Source organism: Rattus norvegicus, chromosome 13 (genome assembly GCF_021556685.1).
Source record: "Rattus norvegicus strain SHRSP/BbbUtx chromosome 13, alternate assembly SHRSP_T2T, whole genome shotgun sequence".
NCBI lineage: Eukaryota > Metazoa > Chordata > Mammalia > Rodentia > Muridae > Rattus > Rattus norvegicus.
Genome location: NC_141546.1, coordinates 94,429,055 through 94,454,038, shown reverse-complemented (window position 1 = coordinate 94,454,038; position 24,984 = coordinate 94,429,055). Strand labels below are relative to the sequence as shown.

The 24,984-nt window shown below is 40.6% G+C and overlaps 1 protein-coding gene across 28 annotated transcripts in view; it reads right to left on the bottom strand.

Annotated features, from left to right (window-relative positions):
* The window catches only part of Cdc42bpa (CDC42 binding protein kinase alpha), a 220,323-nt gene that overhangs the window by 43,420 nt on the left and 151,919 nt on the right, over positions 1-24,984 (bottom strand). For 13 of the 28 annotated variants that reach the window (XR_015635052.1, XR_015635053.1, XR_015635054.1 and 10 more), the window contains 7 exons: positions 20,623-20,870; positions 15,493-15,598; positions 12,559-12,683; positions 10,183-10,288; positions 9,679-9,827; positions 7,268-7,359; positions 3,988-4,064 (listed from right to left, as the gene is read on the bottom strand). Coding sequence is in view for 22 of the 28 variants with exons in the window: in XM_087579828.1 (XP_087435954.1) it covers positions 3,988-4,064; positions 7,268-7,359; positions 9,679-9,827; positions 10,183-10,288; positions 12,559-12,683; positions 15,493-15,598; positions 20,623-20,870 (903 nt within the window). In the remaining 6 variants the exon portion in view is untranslated. Of the gene's footprint in view, positions 1-2,951; positions 3,000-3,987; positions 4,065-7,267; positions 7,360-9,678; positions 9,828-10,182; positions 10,289-12,558; positions 12,684-15,492; positions 15,599-20,622; positions 20,871-24,984 lie in introns of all 28 variants that reach the window. The other 15 variants (XR_015635049.1, XR_015635050.1, XR_015635051.1 and 12 more) reach the window with 2 other exon arrangements.

Sequence of the window (24,984 nt, the reverse complement as noted above, 5' to 3'; positions counted from 1 at the left end):
GCCACACAAATCCTTTCTCTATACTTGCCATTTTTCCCCCAAAGATGAAAACCCTAAAAGCCGCTCTTGCTAAGGCCATCCTTACAAACAGGAAGGTGAGATAAACAGAGGCTTAGACCACTGCACTCGATGTTTTCTAGGGTTCTTTGAAGTCCATACTGTGTGCAAGCAGCTTAGACAGCCATCCTCATCCATCACAGCTACAGAACTCTGAGCACACCCTGCCTGAGTCTTCTCCTTCCTGGGGAGTAAAATGATGGGAATTACATAAACTCCTTCCCTGTGCCAAAGCTACTCCTACAGAGTAACCACACAGCTTGACTTAAGGCACCCTGCTCTTCCCATCTCACCATCCTGACAAAAAAAAATCCAGCATTCATATGAATTGTGAATAAACAGAAAAAACAATCTCAGGAAAAATGGTGAATAGGAGACTAGTTCCATGTTCTAAACAATGAAATGATAATTTTAATAGCCCAAATCAAAGAATAAAAGTAGGAGAAGCACAGAAGGTAAACGTGGAGGGAGGACTTCCAGTAGCAAAACCGAGATCTCTGAAGGGAACTCTGGACATGTATGTAGGGAGGAACTGAGAAGACTGATGGCATGTAGACACAACACCAAATTATACCTGTAATTCCTCTGTCCTAAATGTGAAGGGTCCGGCTGCAACTAAGCGTCAGTCCTTTGACATTCTTTTTTGTAGCAATAACAGAAGAGAGAAGAGGGTGATAGAAGGATGGTGTGTGAGGTTAGTTAAGGACCAGAGCCTACGCACTGCAGGGAGATGTGGACTATAACCAGACGGAGGATAAAGAATAATCAAGACTCAATTACTCCTGAAGAATCTAAATACCAAAGAACAACAGGAGCTACTGAACTTGTGTTCATAGTATCGTATCATAGATATGAAACATGAATCTATCAAACATTTAATGCTACTATTGAAACATAATTTTACTATGGCTTTAATAATCAAAGGAGTGAATGGTTAACATTGGGAAACATAGTCACAGTTATAAACAATGAACAAAAGAAACAAGAGGGTAATATAGAAAACTATAAATTAAGAACAGAAAACTGTTTTTAAATGGGAGCTTACTGTTAGCTCTCCCTCTAATAGAAAAAACCTATCATTTCCCAACAACAATGGGATTCGACGATTCCAAAGAAGGTGTTGTGGTTCATACCACTAGTGAGCGGAAGGCTAAGACGTAAGGAGCAGGGACAGCAGCATCTCAGTGAAATGACACGGGCAGACAAGAGACGGAGCTAAAGGTGAAGAGAAGATAACCAACCCAGTAAGGAAATTGACTAAAATTCTTAAAGGCATAATACAATTCCTTTAAATATGAAGACCAGTTTATGAGACTGTAAACCCCATAGTTTATACTAGGACCATAACCCCAACTATGTCAGCTGAGCAAACCTAGGTAAAGGCAGGCAGGTGATCTCTTTTACTCTGTGCTAGAAAGCGGGATAGGCAGCTTATAAGGTTTACCAGAACAATGGAACAACAGCAACACATGCCTTGGAAAAGTGTGAAGCCAAACCAAACCAAACCAAGCCAAAAACACCAAAACAACTCCCCCAGAGACCCAGCAGTGTGTGTGCATCTGCTCACTTCCACTGTGTCCTAGGACTCCCTCTGAAGACTCAGCTCTATGCTGGGATGAGCTTGTGCTGTGTAACAGCTGCTGAGGGGTCTGAGAGGGAGAGTGCGGCTGGGAATGGGTCTGCCTTGGGAGCACTTTCATTACATCTAGAGGAACAATCCCAGAGCGCTCCTGCAGCAGGAGTCTGCACAGGGGGCCACTCAGATCTCTATGGAGTTGTTCAGTTTTACAACCCAAGTGCTTATGGCAAAGCAGAGGATGGAGGGGAGAATTTGTTTAGGAAAAGTGAAAATAGTTTATTGGTACAAAGAACTCAGTAACTGACTCAAGCTTTCTTACGTGATAATGAAATACACTTCTGTTTTAGCATAACAAAAGCAGACTTCGACACGGAGTGTGATGTTTTCAGGACAGTTATCTTTCAACAAGAAAGTCTATTTTAAACAGATTTGGGTATATTTTCATGCACACCAAAAAGTCTCTTTATTGTTTAGCAATTTGAAAAAATATATAAAAAATTTTCCAGTGAAAATTTATGCTGAAATCATCTTCTGAATATAATATTGTACTGGAATAAAATATTTAATGAATTTCTCCTTATTTAAAAATACTTTAATATACATTGTTTACATGTATATCAACTTTTTCATCTTTTAATTTCTGCAGAGTCTGCATGCTCAACAGGATATCAAAGATTCTGAGTCATCCAAAGTGGAACAGAAAATGAATGTAACAGGCAGTGCAGGTGGGGAACAGATGCATCGCACTTCCTGGAAACCTATATACAGTGCTAAACCTACAGTTAACTCAGGGGCAATATGTTAATGCAGCAAATGGGGCACATAGTGCACATACTTACTTAAAATCACTTTGCACATTAGAAATCTGTCTGCATTAAAATGTTATTTATATTCTTAATGATAAAACTGAGAAGTTAACTCTTAAAATGTCACTTTTAAAATTACTCCATCGGAGGCTTCTTTTAAACTAACAACACAGAAACAGAAAGGAGCTAAAAAGAACAGGAGAGAGTGAAGCCAAACCATGAAGACAAAAGGAGCCGTTATCGTGGACAGACGGTATGTAAGCAAGCATTCCAGTCTTTCTTGTAAAGAATGGAAACACAGAGATTTGCTAAAGGCCAAAGCATTTTTTAAAAGTGTTTTTCTATATTACATTTATCGATAGACCATTATATTTATAAGAAGGAAGCATTGGCTCACATATATTTCCAAGTGATATTTCTAAAACTGACTGCATTACTAGACAAAATCTTCAAATCAATTCACTGATTTTTTTACTGAAGGATGCATTGGTTGAAAATCAAAGACTTACGTCATCCAAAAAATCAATCAGTGAAGATGAGGAAGAAGAAAAGGAATCCTATTTAACGAATTCAGCAATAAAAAAAATAGAAAATATGGATGAAGCAATTTAATACAAACAAATAATAAATCAAAATTTGTAAAACACAATTGAAAGGCAAATGGCATTTGTTCAAATAAATAAATGAGAAAAGCAGTCACTGTCACCACTGTCAAGAACTTAGGGATTACTTCTCCAAGAGTGACTCTTCCTACCTTCCCCACGAAATGAAATTCAGTTACTGCCCCCAATGTAATAAAATGACAGTGCATGGCAAATCACCGCTAATTAAGTGAATGGTACAGTTTTGAAAATAACAACTGAACCAGGGTACCAGGATCTCTGCTCCTGACTCTTCCTGACGGAGTATAAGCGATGAGAGGGAACTCCGTCATCTGTGGTCACTGCACTTCCCAGTACTTAGAGCCAAGCCTTGTACACAGATTCCAGGATTTCTAACTGCTGCACAAGGCCACAACCAGTAACTTATATTTCCTGACATAAAACATACTTTGACATTATATTGATGTTTTAGCAAAGTATTTAAATAAGAAGGAAAGAATGACGAAGTGCTATCCAGTCACCATTTCAGAACACAGCCAACAGTGTAGATCAGCACGTTGACCAAAAGCGGTCTTAGTGCACACTCCTTAGGAGCTGACGTGAACAGGAGCCACGGTGCGCTAAGTCAGTGCTCTTGCTTTCACTTATTTTTGTTGTGTCTCCAAGCTTTGGAGAAAAGGAAAATTATCTCAGAAACTTGGATTCGCCCCACTTTCACACTTTGGGAAGGCTGAAGTTGGAATTGCTTTTAAGTGTAATAACAGCTTTTGGTTTCAGACTCTTGGGTGTTTTTATTACACACAAATGTGGTCGTGCTTCCATAAGAATGCAGACACCCCTCCCATGCATGTTTCTATTCACTATTTATATCATGCCAGGTTCTCTAAGGTATTGCTGCAGAGTGAACTGTAGCAGACCCAGAGGGTCCTCAGCAGTTACTTACTTCAAATTGATCCAGAGCATCGGTAGGCGTATTCAAAAATGCCAAGAAAGAGTGCTGTGAGTCTCGGTGCTCTACACCTAGAAAACAGTGGCAACTCCTTTTTTAAAGTAGAACTAAAAAGAATTTTCCTGGATAACCAACTTCTCCTGTCTCAATATAGTAAAGGTTTCAAAGCTGATTGCATTAACTCTACATAGTTGAAAAACCAAAATATATTAGTGTTTCCCAGACTCCACAGTTAGCCTAGGCTAGTTTATATGCTAATTCCGTGAGTCCCAGTTAGCTTCCCCATCTCGTACTCCAGTCCTCACCCTGTGGCTCACAGCCCTTCTGAGGGTCCAACAATTCTCTCACAGACACCTACAGCCTGCATATCAGATGGTCACACTACGGTTCCATTAGGGAGGTTGAGAACCATTGATCTAATACATCATAATAAAACAAAACACAGTCTTTTGGGCAATTTGAAAAAAAAATAAAACTAGAAGCTTGTCTATTTGTGATTTTTTTCTAAATTCTTTTACCAGCCAAACAAGAGATATCCTTTGAAATTCTTTTTTTAAAAGTAATCTTTTTAGCATTTATGAAATATACTTATTTCATTAATAAAGTAAATGTAGTTAATTACATTTTTCCTATTGAAGACTAAATAACCAAAAATTAATTTTTTTCTCAGATGAATTTTTAAAAAATGTATATAAACTTTTTGGCTATGATATATATATATACATATATATAGTATATGTATATGTATATATACACATATATATATAATTTTAAAAAAATTTCAAAATGCAAAGATTATAATAAATATTAGGGGAGATAAAGCAGAAATAGACTATCATAATTAATTTTTAAGAAGTTTGTATCTATGAACGTCTGTACACCATGTGCATGCATTGCTTGTGGAGGCCAGAAGGGGGCATCAGCACCCTGGGACTGGAGTTACAGAACGCTGTGAGCTGCTCGGTGGTGCTGGAGATTAAACCTGGTAATTTAGAAGATGGGCCAGTACGGAGCTGCGAGACATCTCTCCAGCCCCCACTGTGTAGCTGTGACTTTTCTATCATGAAACCTCGTCAACTGGTTTGTGTCTCTCTCTAGCACAGGGCAGGGGCTCTCTGTACCTATGTTTGGGAGCGTGACCACGTATGTACATGTAGAGGGCTGAGATCAGTTGTTAGGTATCTTCCTTTTTTGCTCTCCATTTTGTTTTGTTTTTGAAAAATGGTCTCTCACTAAAACTAAAACTCACATCTGGTTAGAATGGCTGGTCAGTGAACTCCAGGGTTTTGTTTGTTTGTTTGTTTTTCTTGTCTCTCAGTGATGGGATTTTAGGTGTATCCCTGGGTGATGGGAATGTGGGTGCTCAGAATCTGAAATCAGGTCTCGTGCTTGTAAAGTAAGCATTTCACACAGTTAGTCGTCTCCCAATCACTGATTTATGTGCTTCTCAGCATTAATATCATCCTAATATATCAATCATAATTATGAAATAGGCAGTTTGAGTATTTAGTCAACACATATTTATTATGAGCCTATTATGAGCAGCTGAGATAGCTCAGCAGCTAAAGGCTCTTGCTCCCGGAAGACCTGAGTCAGTCTCTAAGACCCACATGGTGAGAGAACTAAATCCTGAAGATTGTCTCTAAGCTCTGTATGTATGCAAGGCATGCACCCCCCCCATGTTTGTGTCTACACACACACACACACACACACACACACACACACACACACACACACGTTATAGTAGGTACTTTTCTAGATATTGTGAATAAAATAGTAAACCAAGTATAGAAAAGGATTTTGCCCTCATTTTGAAACTCAATTATATAGCACATTACATCATGTTGTAACATAATGAAATTTTGCAATATTCTGAATAAGAAAGCCTTTATTTAACATGATTTCATAAAGCAATGTGCTAGAAACTTAGAAGTCTTTTAGGTTTGGATATAATCTAAAAATAATGCAGTCAATTTGATCTGTCGGTTTTATTTGGCACAGGTGTTATTCTGGTTAAATTGCTTTTAGGACTACATTCATATTACATACTGTTTTTCTTCCTTAATATACTTCTCCACTGTTTATGAATTAAAATCAGACATGATCACTTGGCAGGATTTCTCATCCTTGTATTGTGAGTTCTTATTCACTTTTGTCATTAAGAAATTCAATCACCAAAAAAGGTGCCATAAAGCACTCTAGTGCTCTCTGTGGTTAGTCTGTTCTCCTAGTACAAGCAGACATAAAGATCCAACCAGACCCAACCCTCTCTGTGTTACAGATATGGAAAATAATAAACTCTTAGCCAAAGACAAACCCTATATATTAACCCAGTAATTGATGATGGCCATTGCCAGAAAAATGGATTTTTGATAATTCTATATAAAATGTCTCTTTACAAAATGTAAGTCACATTTTGAATTTATTTTTACTAAATTATTACTCTTGTAATGTCCACATTATGGAAAAATTGTATAAGAGGTTTATATCACAGAGTTATGACATGCTCTGAACTAGGCCCATGTAAAAAGAACAAAAGTTCTCAAGAAAATACTAATAAATTCTAGGAAATCTCATAGGACAGACAATGTAAACATCAATCTGGAAAAAGACAGCAAACACCTAAATAATTCTTCATTACTAAAATAATTAGTATTGAGTTAGTCATCATTATTTTCTATGTTTCCCTGGCTGTTTTTCTGGTATCATAAGGTTCTGTGCACTGTAGGCACATGGAAAGTGCTATTAAGTATAATCCTAGCACTCAGGGAAGTGGACAAGAGGACTCCGAATTCAAGGACACCTTGGGCTACTTAGCAACACTCTGTCCCCCAAACAACCTCCCCTTTTCAAGTTTCTTCACTAAGAAACTTATGTTCACTAATGTAACATACAGCACCACAGTTGAAGCAGCTACCTCATGTGACATGTGAGAACATTATAAATATGTCACAAAAATACTTTTATCCCAACTCAAAAGTTACTCATGAAGTATATTTTAACACTGAGATAACAGTCAAATTCATGGCAAAGAGGTTATTTCTGTAACTAAAAGTTCCTAGTATAATGTATGTTAATTAATACATAATAGCTCAGCCAGTCTACATGCACATGTATGTGCGCATGAGTGTGTATGCATGTTCGTATGAACTCTCAAGGGTGTGTGCATGTGCAGTTGCTAATGTAAAGAATTCTCTGTCTGTGGAGCAAGCTGGCTCTCCTGCAACAACGGCCATTAGGTACAGCAAGTGCTGGTGCAAACACAGTCTCATACCCTTTTCAGATCTAAGCTCTTCAGTGTCCTTTATCAGCTGCTCGATTTCGGACAACAGTTCCAAGTTCTTCTTCTCTGAATCTTTCAGTTTACTTAAATAGGCAGGGAAAGAAAAATAGTCATTAGTTTTGTGTAGCTGGGTTTATTTGGTTTAAATGTCTGTGAGGCTAAACTAGGAGACTGTTAACTACTGCATGAAGACAAATACAGCCTGCCACCTACTATTATGCAAATTAATAAAGCAGGCCGGGCTCATCCATTTCCATACCGATGGCTGCCAGGTCTGGAATGCAGCTCAGTAGCAGAGGGCTTGCCTGGCCTGTGTGAAGGAAGCCCCAGCTCAAACCCTAGCACTGACAAGCATCAGAACAGGGCTCCTGCTGCTGCACCAGGATTGAGGACGAGGGCGGAGCAGAGAGGAGGCCACGCGCGCCTTCGCGCCTTCACAGAGACATGTGCTGACCCTGAGCTGAGTTTACATTTACCCGTGTTATGAAACCAAAGGTTGCTTCTACAATCCTGTTAGACTTTCTCCACATCACTGTGTAGCTGGAACATATGCACCTGTTTATCGCTTTCATCTGACTCAGCTCTCTCTGCTTTATGAGCAAATGTGTAAACTTCAACGTCAAGCAAGAGGATGGCACTCGATGGCATTCAGTAATTCTTTACATGAGGTCTACTTCATATTCTCCACAAAAGAATTCTCTTTCAATGCTTCACAAACATATTTAATTAAAACAAACTTAATTTATGCCTGTGTCATTTACATCAAAAAATTTATAATTCAACAGGAGTGTGTTTGCCCTTCAATAAGAAAAAAATGACTACAGCTTAAGAATAAAGGCAGTAAACTTCTCAAAACTAAATTTGTAGTCCCTGTGTTTCTTCTCATGCTTTTGGAAGTTGATATTTTTGAGCCAGAAGGATTTTTAAATTTATAGTTTCATTTTTACTGTGAACTTACTATAGTTCCAATGTTACCTACTGATTTAAATATTTATTTCTCTTTCTTCCTGTGTGTGTGTGTGTGTGTGTGTGTGTGTGTGTGTGTGTATCTGTGTGTCTGTATGAGTTTATGTGGTACCACATTCAAACAGATTCCCTAAGGAGGTGCCAATGTTTTGGATCCTATGGAACTAGACTTACAGGCAGTTGTGAGGTGCCTGATTTAACTGCTGAAAATCAAACTTTGGTCCCCTGCAAAACCATTGAGGAGTCTCAATTGCTGAACCATCTGTCTAGAACTGTGACTTAGTTTTGAACCATCTTTATATCTAATCTAATTAAAAACTTTTGTTTCATCATTTATATATCTAACATAGAATTTGTTTTACTGTTATGACAAGAATCAAGGGGCTATGTTTAGTAGCTAACTGCCCTGGATACTAGAAGTTTGATTATTTTTAAATAAACAAAGGAACCTTGAAAATAATCATAATTATTTTGCCTTTACAAAACTTAATATCTCAAACCCCCAAACAACATCCACAAAATCTGACATCAATAAAATGACCATCTGTAAAAGACCTTTGGTAGAGGTCCCAGTTTTTAGAGATTTGTATTGTGTTCTGGTGGTAAAGTTTCATTCTATACAGAATGTGAGAGAAGTTTAGATTCAATAGAAAAAAATTGAGTAAACTAAACTTTATATATAAGGAGAAAAGAATGAAATACTATTTAAAACTAATAATCCATCTATGGATAACCCTGAAGAAAACAAGGCTGTATGAGATGTTACCTAGTGTCGGCGCCATCTTTGTTTTACCGCGCCGCTCCCTACAACCTAGAATCACATCTTTGCTTCTCAAATCTTCACAACTCTCTGTGGTCATGGTTGTGTGTGTGTGTGTGTGTGTGTGTGTGTGTGTCTGGGTGAGTGTGCACAAATGTGCAGGACAGAGGGCAACAGCAGTGTCTTCCTCAACAGCTCTTCCCCTTCATTTGGAGACAAAGTTGTTCACTGAATTTGGAGCTCCTTCATGGACTGGTGCCTGGCTGGTGAGCTGGAACTCTCATTCTCTCTCTCATTCCTTTTCTCCCTCCCTCCCTCCCTCTCCTCCCCTCTCCCTTCCCAGCCCTGGGATTATAGGCAGATGTTATAGCTCCCAGCATGTTTTTTTAGATGTTGGGCTGGCTCAAATTTAGGTCTTCATGCTTATAAGGCAAGCACTTTAATGACTGAGCCTTTTCCTCACTTTTGTCAGGGAGGTGGGGGCAGACCTTTGACCTTGGGCATGCCAGGCAAGCATTATACTGCTGAACTGTATTCCCAATCTTCTGGTCAGCATTTTTTAGCCTTACAAACAAACAAACAACAATAAACCCCCGCAGATAGGCAAATACACATGTAACTTCTCCCCACAGCTTTCAACAAGTCACTACTGTGGTGACTAGATACCGGGCCTTACCATTCTGTTATGATGTTGGATGCTTTGACTTTATTCAGCTCTTCCTGGATGGCCTGCTTAGCTCTGATTTCTGCATCCAGGGCAGATTGCAACTCTAGTCTAGCTGACATGTCCAGTTTTGCAAAACGACGCATTTTCCAGGGCATATCCTATAGAACAATACAGCTATCTCTTAGTATCCTCCTATTAAATTCTTAAGATTAAATTTCATAATAAGCAATATCACTAGTAACTGAGTAGACCAGACATACAACTTGTGAAAATACATTTTCATTAAATCCAGAAATAACAGTAAATATGCATAAATGAACATAAATAATTGCTTTTTTTCTTTTCAGTTCCTTCAATAAGAAGAAGCTATACAATAAGAGCTAACAGTAATGTGTTACATTTTCTTGTAAAGATCTAAAATATTTCTCATGAGAACTTTTACAGCAGTCAGATTTATCATGTGCTTTCTGCTTGTTACAGAGAAGAGCCTCTGTATGAGACGGCAGAACTTACTGTCGCTCGTGTCCCCAGGCTGGAATTCCTTAACGCTTCTAATTCTTCAGTCATTTTAGAAGCTAAGGCCTGAAGATAGCCCCGTGCGTCCTTCTCATCACTCACCCTAGAGTACACACACAAAGGTGGACATAGTACAAAGTAAAACAGGAGAACTTCAGTGACGTATGTGATTTAAAGCTTCATTAAGAACCAAGTGCCAAAAATTTAAAGAACTCCTTAAAGACCTCCTTTAAAAGGCTGGCCACACTACTACTGTTGCCGTCAGGAGGTGGGGTCAGATTTATTAACTGCTCAGTTATGTACAAATGGAGTCTGGTGGTGTTTAGGGAAGCCCAGGTCACTCATATATTACAAGTAGTAAATCATCCATGAACCACAAACGATGACCCTTTAGATCTCACGCTGGACAAGCATAAGGCTTTCTGAAGACTACTAAGATTTCTCATTATCTAGATTCTCATATTTTATCTCACAAAACATACAAACTTCCTTTAAAGCTGAAGTATACTGAATTTAGAAAATTTTAAATATGCTATTCTGAAGAAATCAGGGTTATAATGAAGCACCCCTGTTTTCTAAAAATATTAATTAAATAATAATGAAAGAATAAAGGTTAAAGCTTAAAGAAATCCAATTCCAGTTTCTATTCATTATCTTAAGGTCATGGAGCTAATAACAATCAGCATGATTTATACAGAAAAAAATTTTTAAGAGAGGGCACAGTGTGTGAAGCAGCACCCCAAAGTTGGTGTCTAGCCTCCTCCACACATACACACTTCAGAGAACAGACTTCCTATGCCGACATTTCTAGCTATTACACTGAGGCATGGGCCAATAGCTAACTGGAGCCTAAGGCTTCACTGCAGCGGTGAGGCTGATTCGTTCACGCTCTGCCACAGTCCTTAGCACTCCACATCTTCAGACGGCAGTCACTCCACTACAGGGTTCAGAGGCTGGCTCCATCTTTCTTCCGAAGACCAAGAATGTGAGCTCAGCCATGAGCACATGATGAAAACTGTCTTTGAAAACCAACAACTGAGTTACTGAATGAATAAGTGAGTACGAGATCCTTCCTTCACAGGATCGTTTCCCACTGTCCTGGTCATTGAGAAACGGTGGGGCTGGGCCACAGACTTTGGAAGCAGCAGCTCATGAAGCGAGTTTCCAGCTCCATCTTCACTGCTGCCTGGCTCCAGTACCAACTGGGCTCAGTGTTAAACTGACCCCTTGGAGATATAAACCCAGTGTGTGGATCGGAACCAAACACGGACCCCTTAGAGATATGAACCCAGTGTGTAGACCCCTTAGAGATATGAACCCAGTGTGTGGATCGGAACCAAACACGGACCCCTTGGAGATATAAACCCAGTGTGTGGATCGGAACCAAACACGGACCCCTTGGAGATATAAACCCAGTGTGTGGATCGGAACCAAACACTGACCCCTTGGAGATATAAACCCAGTGTGTGGATCGGAACCAAACACTGACCCCTTGGAGATATAAACCCAGTGTGTGGATCAGAACCAAACACGGACCCCTTGGAGATATAAACCCAGTGTGTAGACCCCTTAGAGATATGAACCCAGTGTGTGGATCGGAACCAAACACTGACAACAGCTGTTTTCTGCAATACAAGTAAGTTTCTACAATCTGGGCACATGTATAAGCAGAGATTAGTTATCAGAAGAACTCTACAGTTAGGTCAGTATAGATATATTTGTGTTATGATTTAAGAAGGGTATTAGAAATCTGATAAAGGAAAGCAGAAAACTAATTGAGCCAATATAATCACAGGAAACTAAAATCCTGAATAATTAACTGGTTTGTAGATATATAAAGGAACTAGTTATTTTGATATAAAGGTTAAAATGGGCAAAGATTTAAATAAATATAAAAGTTATTAAGAGATAAAGTCATCACTGGGCTCCTGTTTTCCATGTAATATCAGAGATGCAAACCTTTATAAGATGGTAACAATCATTTAGTAAATGAAGATAGCAAAATTCATAGGCCAAAGAACCAAAATTAGTTCTCAGAGGGTGGGAAATGGTTTGTGAAGCTAAGCCCAAATCTTTTAACTTTAAAAATGCCGTATGTGAACTGCTCTGCTATACTTACAGAGTACTGTTCATCTTTTACATTTCTCTCAAGCTATCAGTTTTATTAAATATGGCGGTTTTGATCTTAGGGAACATCAAAGCATATGGAAGTGTTTCTTACGTTCTGTAAAGGCTTACTTTCCCATTTGTACAAGCTTAAAGTAACTCTATTTCTAAGGCGAAGGAAGACAGTGAGGGTGTTAGGAACTCAGAGTCACACCCACCCAGGCCACAGCCCTGCCCCACCACAACAGCACTCTGGAGGGCACTCACCATTGGATTATCTCTGTGATTTGGGCTTCCCAGTGGGCAACTGATTCCTTCTTATCTGCTAGATCTTTGACCTCTTCTTCTAAGTGCTGGTTGCGCAAACTTAAGCTCTCATACAACGAAGTTAGCTGGAAGGTAGTTTGAAGGTATGAGTGGCTGAACAAGACATCGCAGTACTTAGACACTTGTTACCCCATCTCATAATGCATAACCTTCAACTAAAATTGTCTTTTTACTATTCCACACCACACTGGAGACACACTGAAGAATGTGATACAACAAACAGTGCACACTTTGAAATTTCCTGCTTTCTTGCCTTTTGCTAAGCCCTACATGAAATTGGTTTTAATTGTGAATATGCATCAACTTGAGAAAAATTACCAATTCCTCTTCCCTCACTCCGGTCTCTTCTGCAAATGTCCTGTCAACTTATAAAATTCTTATAAAGAATTATAAGCACATAAAAAAATGGCTGTGAGCCACCATGTAGGTGTTAGCAATGGAACCCAGATGCCCTGGAAGAACAACTAGCACTCTGACCAAGGGGGTACGACACCCTCTTCTGGCCTCCATAGGCAGTATATGCACACAATGTACAGACATACTGGCAGGTAAAACGTCTATACACATAAAATAAAATAAAGATTAAAGTATAGAAGAAACTGTAAAATGAGAACTAGTTCAAAGGAATGAAGAACATGAAATAAAATAAATAATGTACTCAACAGTAAAAGAAACGGAACTGTAAGCGAATTCCCAAGAGCCCCACACGCAACTTCAACAACTACCCTCCTCCCCAACAGCAATCTTCTCTCACTCATACTCCAGGAAAGGCTCATTTAATTATATAAATTATAATGTATATTATTTTAAAATGAGGCTTTCACTTTAATACAAACATTTTGTACCTAAATTCAAACTTGGTGCTTAGGAAACGGCTGAGTGAGTGTTGCACAGTGTAAGCACCTGAGTTCTGGGCCTCAGGGCACAGACACAAGGCAGTGTGGCAGGATGCATCTGGCATCTGCAACCCCAGCATAGGGTGCAGTGAGGAGACATCCAGTCCACCTGAAGCAGTGAGCTCCATCCAATTTCAGCTAGACCTTAGCTTAAAAAAGGGGTGCGGGGTGGGAGAAAGACCTACTGAGGAACATACCACACTGTCAACTTCCAGCCTCCACGCCATCTACCGTGCACACACATACACACAGACACCACACAAACACCGAAAAACAACTTCTCATCCTTGAAATTTCTATTTAGAAAAAAAACTAACCTAGGTTTGTTACGTTAAATAATGATCCACCGAGAAAGTGACACAATTGCTTGACATATCTTACTTATTTTATTTGCAGGTTTCTTCATAAACCTCAGCATTTAACAGTTTACAAGGACAGTTACTTTGTTTCAGTGTTTGGAAAGCGCCTCTTCTTTTCTCCTGATTTGCTTCTTTTCTGCTCTCCTACTGAGGTTCAGCTTCCTGTCTTACCCTCCTGAGTACCACGTGCCCTCTCTGGCTGCTTTTAGAATACTATGGTTCCTGCTTTGGGCAATTTTGTTATGGTAGCTTTATCGATTCTGGCATTTAAAAATGTGTGCCTGTTTACTTACATGCGCGCGTACACACACACACACACACACACACACCCCGTTTTGGATAATCTAGGTCATTAAATCTTTAAATATTGTTTCTGCATCAGTCTCACCCACCTCTCCTTTTGAGAAATATTTGCACGTTAGCTCTTTTTGTCATGTCTCCCACACTTTTATGTCCCCCTTTTTCTTTTGTTTTTTATTTTTGAAGCCCTGTCCAACCCTAATCTTTTTGTTTATTTAGTTGTATATTTACTGTTTCCAATATATTGATAAAACTTTAAGTATTTTGGTAATTTAAGTTTTCAAAATTCTGTTTGACTATTTTGTATAAGATCTGGTTATTTGTTCGAGCTCATCACTACGTCTCCTTTCCTGAACAGGTAATACAGTTACTTACACATCGACGTAGTCACATGGTGTGCGGAGACTCCCACACTTCTGTTTACACTGACGCCTCATGCTCCCTCTCATTTCTTACTGTGTAATTTTGTGTGTGTTGTGTTGTTTTATCCTCCTGCTGGCTTTTCAGTGATTTGTGTGGGTTTGTTGGTATGCCTGGCAACCTTTTCATGTATGTGATATAGTATGTACAGAAATTTTCTTACATTAAAAAGGACCCCACGCTGCTCCACCCGTCTGCTGACGAACGGTTCCCAGCTGCCATTACTGCATTTCGTTCTGCCCTGTACTTCTTCAGAGAGCCTAGGCCAACCTTTTTAATATGAGACGTTGATGAGGACAACTTTCTAAGAAAAGCTATTCACAAACTATTTACATGATGAGAAATCATATCGTTTTAAATTTTATATGTCATCTTGACTGGAAAAGAGGAACCCAAATATTTGGTCAATTCTTACTATAAATGTCTGTGTGGATATTGCTGGGTGAAACTGCAGCTGCTAGGGCTTGTCAGTTTATACCTTTAGTTAATTTATTGTTAGTAATAAGTCCCTACACATATACAGCCATATATCACACAGACACATACATATGCAACACACACACTAATGGGCTGTCATGGTGGTACATAACTGTAATTTCAGTAGAGGTAGGAGAACTAGTAATTCAGGGCTAATCTTAGCTATAAAGTAAGTTCAAGGCCAGCCTGGGCTACATGAAACACTCACTGTCTCAAATAAAAAGTGGAGATGGGGAGAGGTTCAGGAGGACAAAAAGATGGGAGGAGCAAAACTAAGTCTGATACAAGTGGTATAGTAAAAACTTGTCATTCAAACACTGCCACCATTAGATATCACAGCAAATATAAAGTGACAATCATTGTATAAACCACAGTGCTTCACACAAACCATGCACTCCAGCAAAGGAGATCCAACCACTCACCTTATCGAGTTCACTCGTTAACTTTTTATTCTCTTCAGTTAATAATACTTTTTCCCGTTCATATTGTTGCTTGAACTCATTTTCAAATTCTTCCCTTTCACTTTGACTAACACAATTCAAAATAGAAAATCAGAAAAAGGAATTGGATCAAAAGTCAACTGAAAAAAATATTTGTGTAACAGTTACATAACAAATCTGTAGAAAACAGAGTAAATTCAGAGTATGGTAATGCGTAAGGACACATCTCATGGAAAAAAACCTCTCCAAGACTCTACAGTGAGTTGGGCACAGTGGTGCCTTTAGTCCCAGCACTCAGGAAGCAGAGGGATCTTGGAGTTTGAGGCTAGCGTGGTCTTTATAGTGGGTTCCAGGCCAGCCAGAGTTACACAGTGAGGCTCTCTCTTTAAAAAATAAAATATTAATTTTTTATAATGCAAGAGTGGTATACTGGCTTATTCAGTCATTTAACAAATATTTTTCGATTATCTGTTATTTATAGCCAACAAATAAATTCTAATGAGTTTTACAAACAGGCACTGCTTATAGAATATACATCCAATTGCAGAAGAAAAAAATAGTAAGTGGACTAATTTCAGATACATCTATAAGAAAACTAAAAGATGGTAATATCACAATTACTCTTTGAGATAAAGCAACTAACAGAGACCACACAACCATGATGAGTGTGCTACCAAAACAACAGTAGTAGCAACTGCTACCTGACCATGTTTTATTACAGTTAAAGACAAATTAACAGAAGACTCAGTTGTGTGTTTTCGCTGTATACCAGAATCTGTTTTTATAAAATGTAAAGACATAGGTTCCTCACTTAAGACCAAGCTGGTTATTTTGTAGCTTATTAACATCAATAAAATGGTTAATACTTAGAAATTATTGTCTGAATTTTGATATTTAATAATATTTTGCTTGAAATAATTTCAATGTAATAGAAACATTATAAACATAGTACAAAGAACCTCTGTGTCTCTCTGCCTAGATGTCACAACGGTTAGCATTGTCCATCAGTTGCTGGATTCCTCTGTGTGTACAGGATTTTCCTGACCAACTAAGAGGCAGGTGCAGATGTCATTCTTCCGACTGATAAAATCCAGACTGGAGTTCCTAAAGTCAAGGTTATGCTTCACTTCCACAAGCACCCGTCCCAGTTAGCACTACTACCGAATCTCCTTCTCAATTTAAGCTTCCCATCAGCTCAATGCTGTCTGTTTCTTATCTAGTCCCAAGCCAGCTGAAAAACACAGGCTGTGCCTGGCAGTTTCTTTCTCATTTCCCCTCTGTCCAACGTAGTTTTTTTGTCTTCTCTAGGTCTCACAACGGTTTTAAGACGTGCAGGCTTCTTAACTGTGCATGGGCCTCGCTCACCTGGAGCCTGTCTGAAGGGCTGAGTGCAGCACTATGGTCTTGTCAATGCATCCCCTTAGAAGGCACAGCCGCTGGGGTAAGAACCTGTGTGCAGCCACAGCTGGGCTAAGAGCTTTCTGTGTCTTTCATTAGTGTCACCTCCCAAGGGCAGTTACTTCCAGAGGAGGATCTGACCATCTGTAAGTCCTACTCTATCATCGTCGTCTTCAAGCCCCAGCATTAAGAGCTAGGACCACAGTGAAGATCCAGTGCAGATGGGAAAGAGGGGACTTGTACAATGAAGGACTGACACTTTTGTAAATTTATAGAGAGAAAAGTAGGGAGTAGCATTTGCACATGAATTCCAAGAGTGGGAGGCCAAAGATGGTCAGAGCAAATATAGCCAAGTTTACTCAATGCGAAATCTGGGGTTTGTGGTTCAATGCATTGATTCAATAATTAGACGTGAGTTTGCACTGCTAGTCGGAGTCAATGAACTTCCCATGAGATTTACTTGATACACAGCAGTGTCTGTCCTGGTCAGACAAGGAGAATGCGAGACTGGCTCTACTTCCTAGCTGCTCAGCCACTCTCTACAGTGTCTCCCAAGAACACTCAGAGGACATTTCTCCTGCCACAGTGAGAGGGAGACTAACATTCTTAACAGGCACCATGGCAGGTGTCCTTACGGGTAATAGTGGAAAATGCCACAATGGAAGTGACTTCACTGAAGATGGCTGACTGCTGCACCCACTGCTTTACTTACAGCTGGACTGCCCATGCCTCACCCCTTTGCCCTGGAAACACACTCACACACTTTTAGTCCACAGATGATCCCGGCCCTTCCCTCTTCCTACATCTAGACACAAACATGCAGAGTTTGTATTATAAAGCAGTTGTGGGGCAAGACCGATTTGTAACTGTCTAGAAGTAAACCAGTCTAAATGCCTCTAAGAGACGCAGGCACCCCGTTTCTGAAGACTGTGCTGTCATCTTGAGAATATACTTATATCCATGACAACTTGATAGAGGAGGTTAGCAACAAAATAAAATTCAGAGCAAATCAGTTCTGGGTAATAAAAGATATAAGGAATGGGTGGCCTTAACATCTATAACACTTGGCTATTGAAGACAAATTATATTTTAAATTATAAATTCAAGGAAAAAAATCCAGTCTGCAAGCAAATGTGTCACGGTATTATTTAAAGCCCAAAAATGTTATATTTAGTTATATTAAAGAATCTTTCCTGACACAGGAATACATTTGAAAATGAAATTGCAAAGAAGCTTTTCAGAAAAACATGTTACCTAATAATAAACTGAGTCAAGTAACAAGTAAAACCACTTCTAAAAAAAATAGTATTAAAGGAACTAAGCATTATGTTTTAAAATGACAACAGGCACACCATGTTAGATCTGAGTTTGCCTCCACTACCTCAGCAAACCAGACCTTTCCCTGCGCACTCTCCCTGTGCTGCCTTAGCATCCAATCTACCTTAGCAGGGATGTGGCTTCTTCCCTGTGCCTCAGGGAACGCCCTCCTTCTGCTTTCCTGTAAAAGCCAGTGCTCCTCAGAATGCCTCCTCACACGCCCGTTTCCTCTCCAAACATTCTCCCTGAGTCCTTCATTCAACCTCACCACCTGGCTCCAATTACTATCTACTACACCAGTGGACCTTGAGATCTATGCTGGAAACTTGCTGGAGCTATAAACTGATGACATACCCCACACATGGATGTCTCCTGGGCAGTTCCCATTCAACACTCCCAACTCAACACTGACACCAGTGCCGCCTTCCTAGCTGACTCACCTGAGCCCATGTACACTACAGTCTCTTTTCTACAAGTAATCAGAACATGCCTGGATAAGGCTGAGCGTCTCATTGCTATGCCTGGATAAGGCTGAGCTTCTCATTGCTCTAGTACCTTCCTCCCAACTCTGCTGAACATCTATTGCCTAATTTCTTCAGATTACAAATGTCATCATTTCTACTTCACACACACACACCACCACCACTCAAATGTTATCATTTCTACTAAACACACATACACACACACACACGCACACCACCACCACCACCAAGCAAAGTGACTTGAGATAAACTGCTTGCTTGTGCAACAACTTTAAGCACCGGTGTAATTTGCACACTGCTCCACTGGCTCTCCTTCAGGACTCCTGTGATCACTTTTCCACTGACACTGTTATTACCAAAGTCACATGATGCCAAGAGCAAATGTCACTGTGTAGTTCTTTGCTTGGTCCGGACCTCATGTTGTCCTATGTGTTGACAGACATGACATGCTGTCTTGACCAGGGTCCCAGAAAATCACATTGCCAGGTTTTCTTCCTATCAGTCTCTGAATCACTCTGATAGTTCTTCTCATCTCCCAGTTTCTAGAGACTGGGATGCTCTAGGGACCATCTTCTACCTATGCTTATTTTTCAGATGCTCACACTCAGGTGACAACATTAATACCAGAGGAGAGAGTGACACCCACAGTTATATTTCACCCCTGAAACCAGCCTACTCCACATAAAAAACTTGACGCCCACTAAGCATCTGAAACCCATTCACAATAAACTCTTAATACTCCATGGTGGGGTTGGGGATTTAGCTCAGCGGTAGAGCGCTTGCCTAGCGAGCGGAAGGCCCTGGGTTCGGTCCCGAGCTCCAGAAAAAAAAAAATACTCCATGGTGTGCTCAGGACTTCTGAACAGACGAGTGGGCTCTCCTCTGTGCTCAGTGCTTTTACACAGTAGCATAACTTTAAACTTTATTTACTCTTTACTAGGAAGTCACCTTCTCCATAAAACATCCCCCTCCCTCTCCCCCTCCTTTGTTTTGTTCTTGGGACAGATCATTCTGTAATGTGCTCTACCCTTTCTCTTTCTTGTCTTTTAGCACTGAGAGCAGGCTCCATGAGGACAGAGACTGCTCCGTCTGCTCACTCGTAGACTACCACAGCAGTACTTTACATTCATTAAGAGTGCACCCAACTGCAAGAATGTGGGCTTCAATATAATTCACAAGGACGGATGCCAACATCTGTTCAGTTGTCTGGAACCTAGAACCACAGTGCTACTGAGTCCTCCTGTGTGTTCATTCGTTCTCTCTCTCTCTCTCTCTCTCTCTCTCTCTCTCTCTCTCTCTCTCTCTCTCTGCCCCTCCCTTCTGTCTTCTCTGCAGAATGTCTGAATCTACACTATTCTCCAACTTCAACACTATCTATGGACTACTGCCTCATTTTATAGCTGGATTCCTTTAGAAACTTCTAAATTGTTCTGGACAAGGTAGCAAGTGACCATTCCAAAATATAAGCACTATCATGTAACTTCTCTCCGCAGTCTCATCTCTTACCACTCCTGTTTTCTATGTGTGTATCCACCACAGTAAGTAGTGTTTGTTTTCTGACTGTGTGACAGTCCCTTTCTTTCAGGTCCTAGCACATTCTGCCACCTCCTCCTGAGCAATTCCCTGCTTACTTTTTCCTAGTTCTTTAGGTACAGCGAAGGTGCATTCTCACTGGACAATTTGCACGCCTCAAAGGTGATTCTGGCACCTCCTGGGCTGCTTACACGCACGCACGCACGCACGCACGCACGCACACCACTGCTCTCTCACCATTCTGCACTAGAATTGCCTGCTTAGCAATCTTGACTTTTCCCTGCTGGAACTTGGATAACCTATTGTCTGAATCTCCTAGGATTTGGCACACAACATACACATAGTAGATATTTGCTAGATGAGAAAATAATTTGATTCTTACCTTTCCCTTCTGGTTTTTTCCAATTTGTCTTTTAAAACCATAATTTCTTTGTTGAGAGCAAGTTGCTGGCCTTCTGAGTCATGCAGCTCCTTCTTCAGATTTTTAATCTCACTTGCATGAATTCCTTCTCTTTTAGAGATTTCTTCTTCATAAAAGATACTTTTCTTTTCCAAGTCAGTTTTCAGTTTAGTTATCTCTTGCTGGTGTTCTATGCTGCATATTCCTGGTGAGTAACTAATTTGTTTTTGCTAGATATACAACAAAAGATTAAAGAAATAAAGTAAGAAATAACTCCCTTCTATCAGGGACTACATTGGTACATCATTTGTATATATGTTTTCACTCAAGAATGTATATGGCAATTATTTCTCTGTCATGTATTTCAGATATGTTCCTCAGTTTATATGCTTTTATGGTCTGTGTTTCTGATATTTTAGAAAGCCGGCATATTAAATCAGAAATGAATCTAAATTTTTGTTGGCATTTATATGATTTCTTGTTTTAAGTTTGTTCTATTCTGCTCCGTGATGCTATGATAAGGGCCATGACCAAAAGCTACTCAGGAAAGAAAGGGCTTATTACACCCTACAGGTTATAGTCCATTATGGAAGGAAGCAATGGCAGGAGCTTAAGGCAGAAACCTGGTGACAGGAACTAAAGTAGAATCACAGAAGAGTGCTTCCTACTAGCTTTCTCAGCCTGATTTCTTATGCCTGTTGGGAGATGGTTTTGTGTATTGTATTTCAGATATTAATTTCTATGCCCCAAAATTGGGTTGTACACTGGATGTTGGCATCTTCAGTCTCAGTGTTATGTAAAAATTGCTTTCCATTATCTCTAATTGGTTAATGAAGAGCTGATTAACCAATAAGATGGGCAGAAGAGAGTAGGGCAGGACTTCCGATCACAGTCAGGGGGTCTCAAAGAGACCACAGAGAAAGGAGAGAAGAGAGGCAGAGAGACCATGGAAATGGATCAGGAGGATTCACTGTAAGATCTCGATGAGAGAACAGCTATGAGGACAGATGTGGACCAAAGAGAACCAGGGCAAGACTCAAATGCAGGCAAAGTAAAGACCATGTGGCTGGAATGTAGACAGCACAGCTGGGTTAGCATAGCTCGAATGTGCCCAGCATAATGCCTGAAGCCTTTCCACGAAAATACCAGGTCACTGTGTCATTTATTTGGCAGCTGAGATGGGCTAGAACGGGTGTAGAGAAGTATCTTGCCATCACTTGGGAGCAAAAGGGGCATAGAAATACCCCTCTCCCCAGGTTTACATTTACATCTGCCGCCCAGGATCACCTGACTAGGCACCACCTCACGTGATCTGGAGCCTCCCATATAAATCATTAATCAGGAAAATGCCCTATATAGACTTGCCTACAGGCAATCTGATGGGGACCTTCTCTCCATCCAGGTTCCTTCTTGTGACCTAGGTCACTCCCAGGTGACCCTAGCTTCGGTCAAGTTGATGAAAGCTAAAGAGCACAACATTTAAATCTCTATCTAGGGTTATTGTTGATATATATATTTTAAAAATCGTATCAACTTATATGTAATAAGAACAGTCAGAAAGGCTGAATTGCATTCAGTCTTTAAGAGATTAGAACGGGGAAGGCATGGTTGAGTTAGAATGTGCATGAAGAAAAGAAAGGAGGCTTTTGTAACTATACAGAAAGAAATGACAAAGGCCAAAATGTCTTTATATCTGCTTTAGGAAAAAGCAAGTCTCTTAACTTTCAGGGAAAACATTAAAATCGAGTACCACACTTAGATTATGGTGGCGCTCACTATGTAGTCCAGGCTAGCCTCACATTCATTCTGCTCCCAAAGCCTGAGTACTTGGGTGACAGGCATGCACTGCTGTCTTAGTTAGGGTTTCTATTGCTGTGATAAATGCCATGACTAAAAGCAACTTGGGGAGAAAACAGTTTATATCAGCTTAGGATTCTCAGGCCATAGCCTATTGCTGAGGAGTCAAGGCGAGAACCTGGAAGCAGGAACTGAAGCAGGGCCCATGGAAGAGGACTGATTTCCAATATAACCAAGGACCACCTGCTGAGGGTGGTACTGCCCACAGTGGGCTAGGCCCTCAGACATCAATCATTCACTGAGAAAATGCCCCACAGAATTGCCTACAGGCCAGTGTTATGGAGGCATTTTCTCAGTTAAGATTCCTGCTCCCCAGATACATCTAAGTTTGTGTTAAATTGATAAAAATCAACCAAGACAGCCATCATGCCCAGTTGAGGAGGAAAACTGGTTAAAGTGTACTAGTTTAGAACTTAGGATGAGATCCCCTGCATGAATATTACAGGAGCAACTGCCTACTTTTGGGCTGAATTTAAGGCCTGATTCATGAACTAGAACTCTTAACTAGTATTGTAAACATGGCCCTAGTAAAGACCTACCACTGTTCTGTAAATGGGCGTCAAGCTGTATTCTCCATACTCGCCTTTATACCCACACAGCTATCAGACCCCACTGCACCAGTGTCTCTTTTTCAGTGGGCAGTGGTTAAAACAGAGACTCACGACTGGTCAATGTACAGAGACTATGTAAAGTCCTTGGCTCTAAATGTGACATCTATATCATACTGCTCCCCACAGGGCTTAGAGAACATTAAGGAAGAGAAGGAGGAAGTCTGTAAGAAACGGGGGGGGGGGGGGGAGGAGGAGGACTCCACCAGTGTCCTGGACAGACCAGGGCTTTGTGCTCATGAACCCACAGCAGCTGTGGCTGCCGGTGCAAGACCTTCCCAGGACCAAGCCAGTCAAAATTTCAGTGCAGATCTAGGAGGGACTCCCAAGGCTTCACATAGTTAAGAAGCTACTGGCTACTGGGGTTAGAAGAGTCAGTGTACCTCAGGAGTCTTGCTTCTGGTAAGCTGTCCTGGCTGGAGAGTGGCCTTACACACGTACATGCAGGCAGCACTAATTGGATTCAGTGGAGTAATGAAGAAAAAGATATGAAGTTGACATGGGATTCAGTGAGAGATTCTGGGAGGAGTTGAGGGAGACAGTCTCGATAGTTATGATTAAAATATACTGTGTACATGTAGGAAACTCTCAAATAAAACATACTTTAAAAGGAAGAGAAGATATGCAGATCGGAAGACTCCATTAGTTACCTACATAAGCAGAAACACACAGGCTAGAAATTCAGTTCTCGGTTTTTTTAGTTTCTTGGGGTCATTCTTATTCTCTAAAGTGTTGCCCAAGTGTACAGCAATAGAATTTTTAAAACTGAAAGAACATATGTGTATAGGCTTATTATAGCAAGAGATCAGGAGCCGAAGGACACCATGTTCTTTAGGGGAAGCCAGTTATTAGGGCAGGAATGCTGGTGTGATGGATAGTTTTATGTCAACTAAACAGAAGCTAGAATCATCTGAGAGGAGGGAATCTCAATTGAGGAAATATCTCCATAAGATTATGCTGTCAAGCCTAAGGGGCATTTTCTTAATTAGTGATTGATTGGGGGAAAAGCAGTGCATTGTGGGTGGTGCCGTCCCTGGGTTGGTGGTCCTGGGTTCTATAAGAAGGCAGGCTGAGCAAGCCAGTAAGCAGCACCTCTCCATAGCCTCAGCATCAGCTCCTGCCTCGAGGTTCCTGCCCTGTCTGAGTTCTCATCCTGACTTCTTGAATGATGAACAGTGGAAGCTTAAGCCAAACACTTACCTGCCCAAGTAGCTTTGGTTCTGCTGGTGATCATCATAGCAACAGTGACCCTAAGTCAACTGAGGACAGGTACTGACTCATGTAGAGAGATAAACACTCTCTCTCTCTCTCTCTCTCTCTCTCTCTCTCTCTCTCTCTCTCTCTCTCTCTCTCTCGTGCAATATGTAATTTAAAGAGTACAGGGGCTGGGGATTTAGCTCAGTGGTAGAGCGCTTACCTAGGAAGCGCAAGGCCCTGGGTTTGGTCCCCAGCTCCAAAAAAAAAGAACAACAACAAAAAAAAGAGTACAAAAGGAACTGGTGTGGACCAGAGACAATAGCAGAAGTGCCCACTCACTGAGGAATATTTACCATGAGCCAGAGACAAACTATCCACGAGTTTCTGGATGTGAAGCTGCTTGAACTGAGAAGACTCAGAGGAAGTCAGACTCTTGCCCTTCCAGAGCTTTTATTTATGTGTCTATGTGTGTGCCTGTGTGTCTGTATGCACACATGTATGTGCTGTGGAGGCCGGGGGAGGGTGCTCACTCTCCTGGAGCTACAGTTACAGGCAGTTCCCAGCTGCCCGACTTGGGTACTGGAAACCAAATTAGTGTTCTCTGGAAGAGCAGTGAGCGCCCCTAAGCATTGGCCCTCTCCCGCCGGATGCAGACTCGTTCCCTTGCCTGCTCCTATGCCTG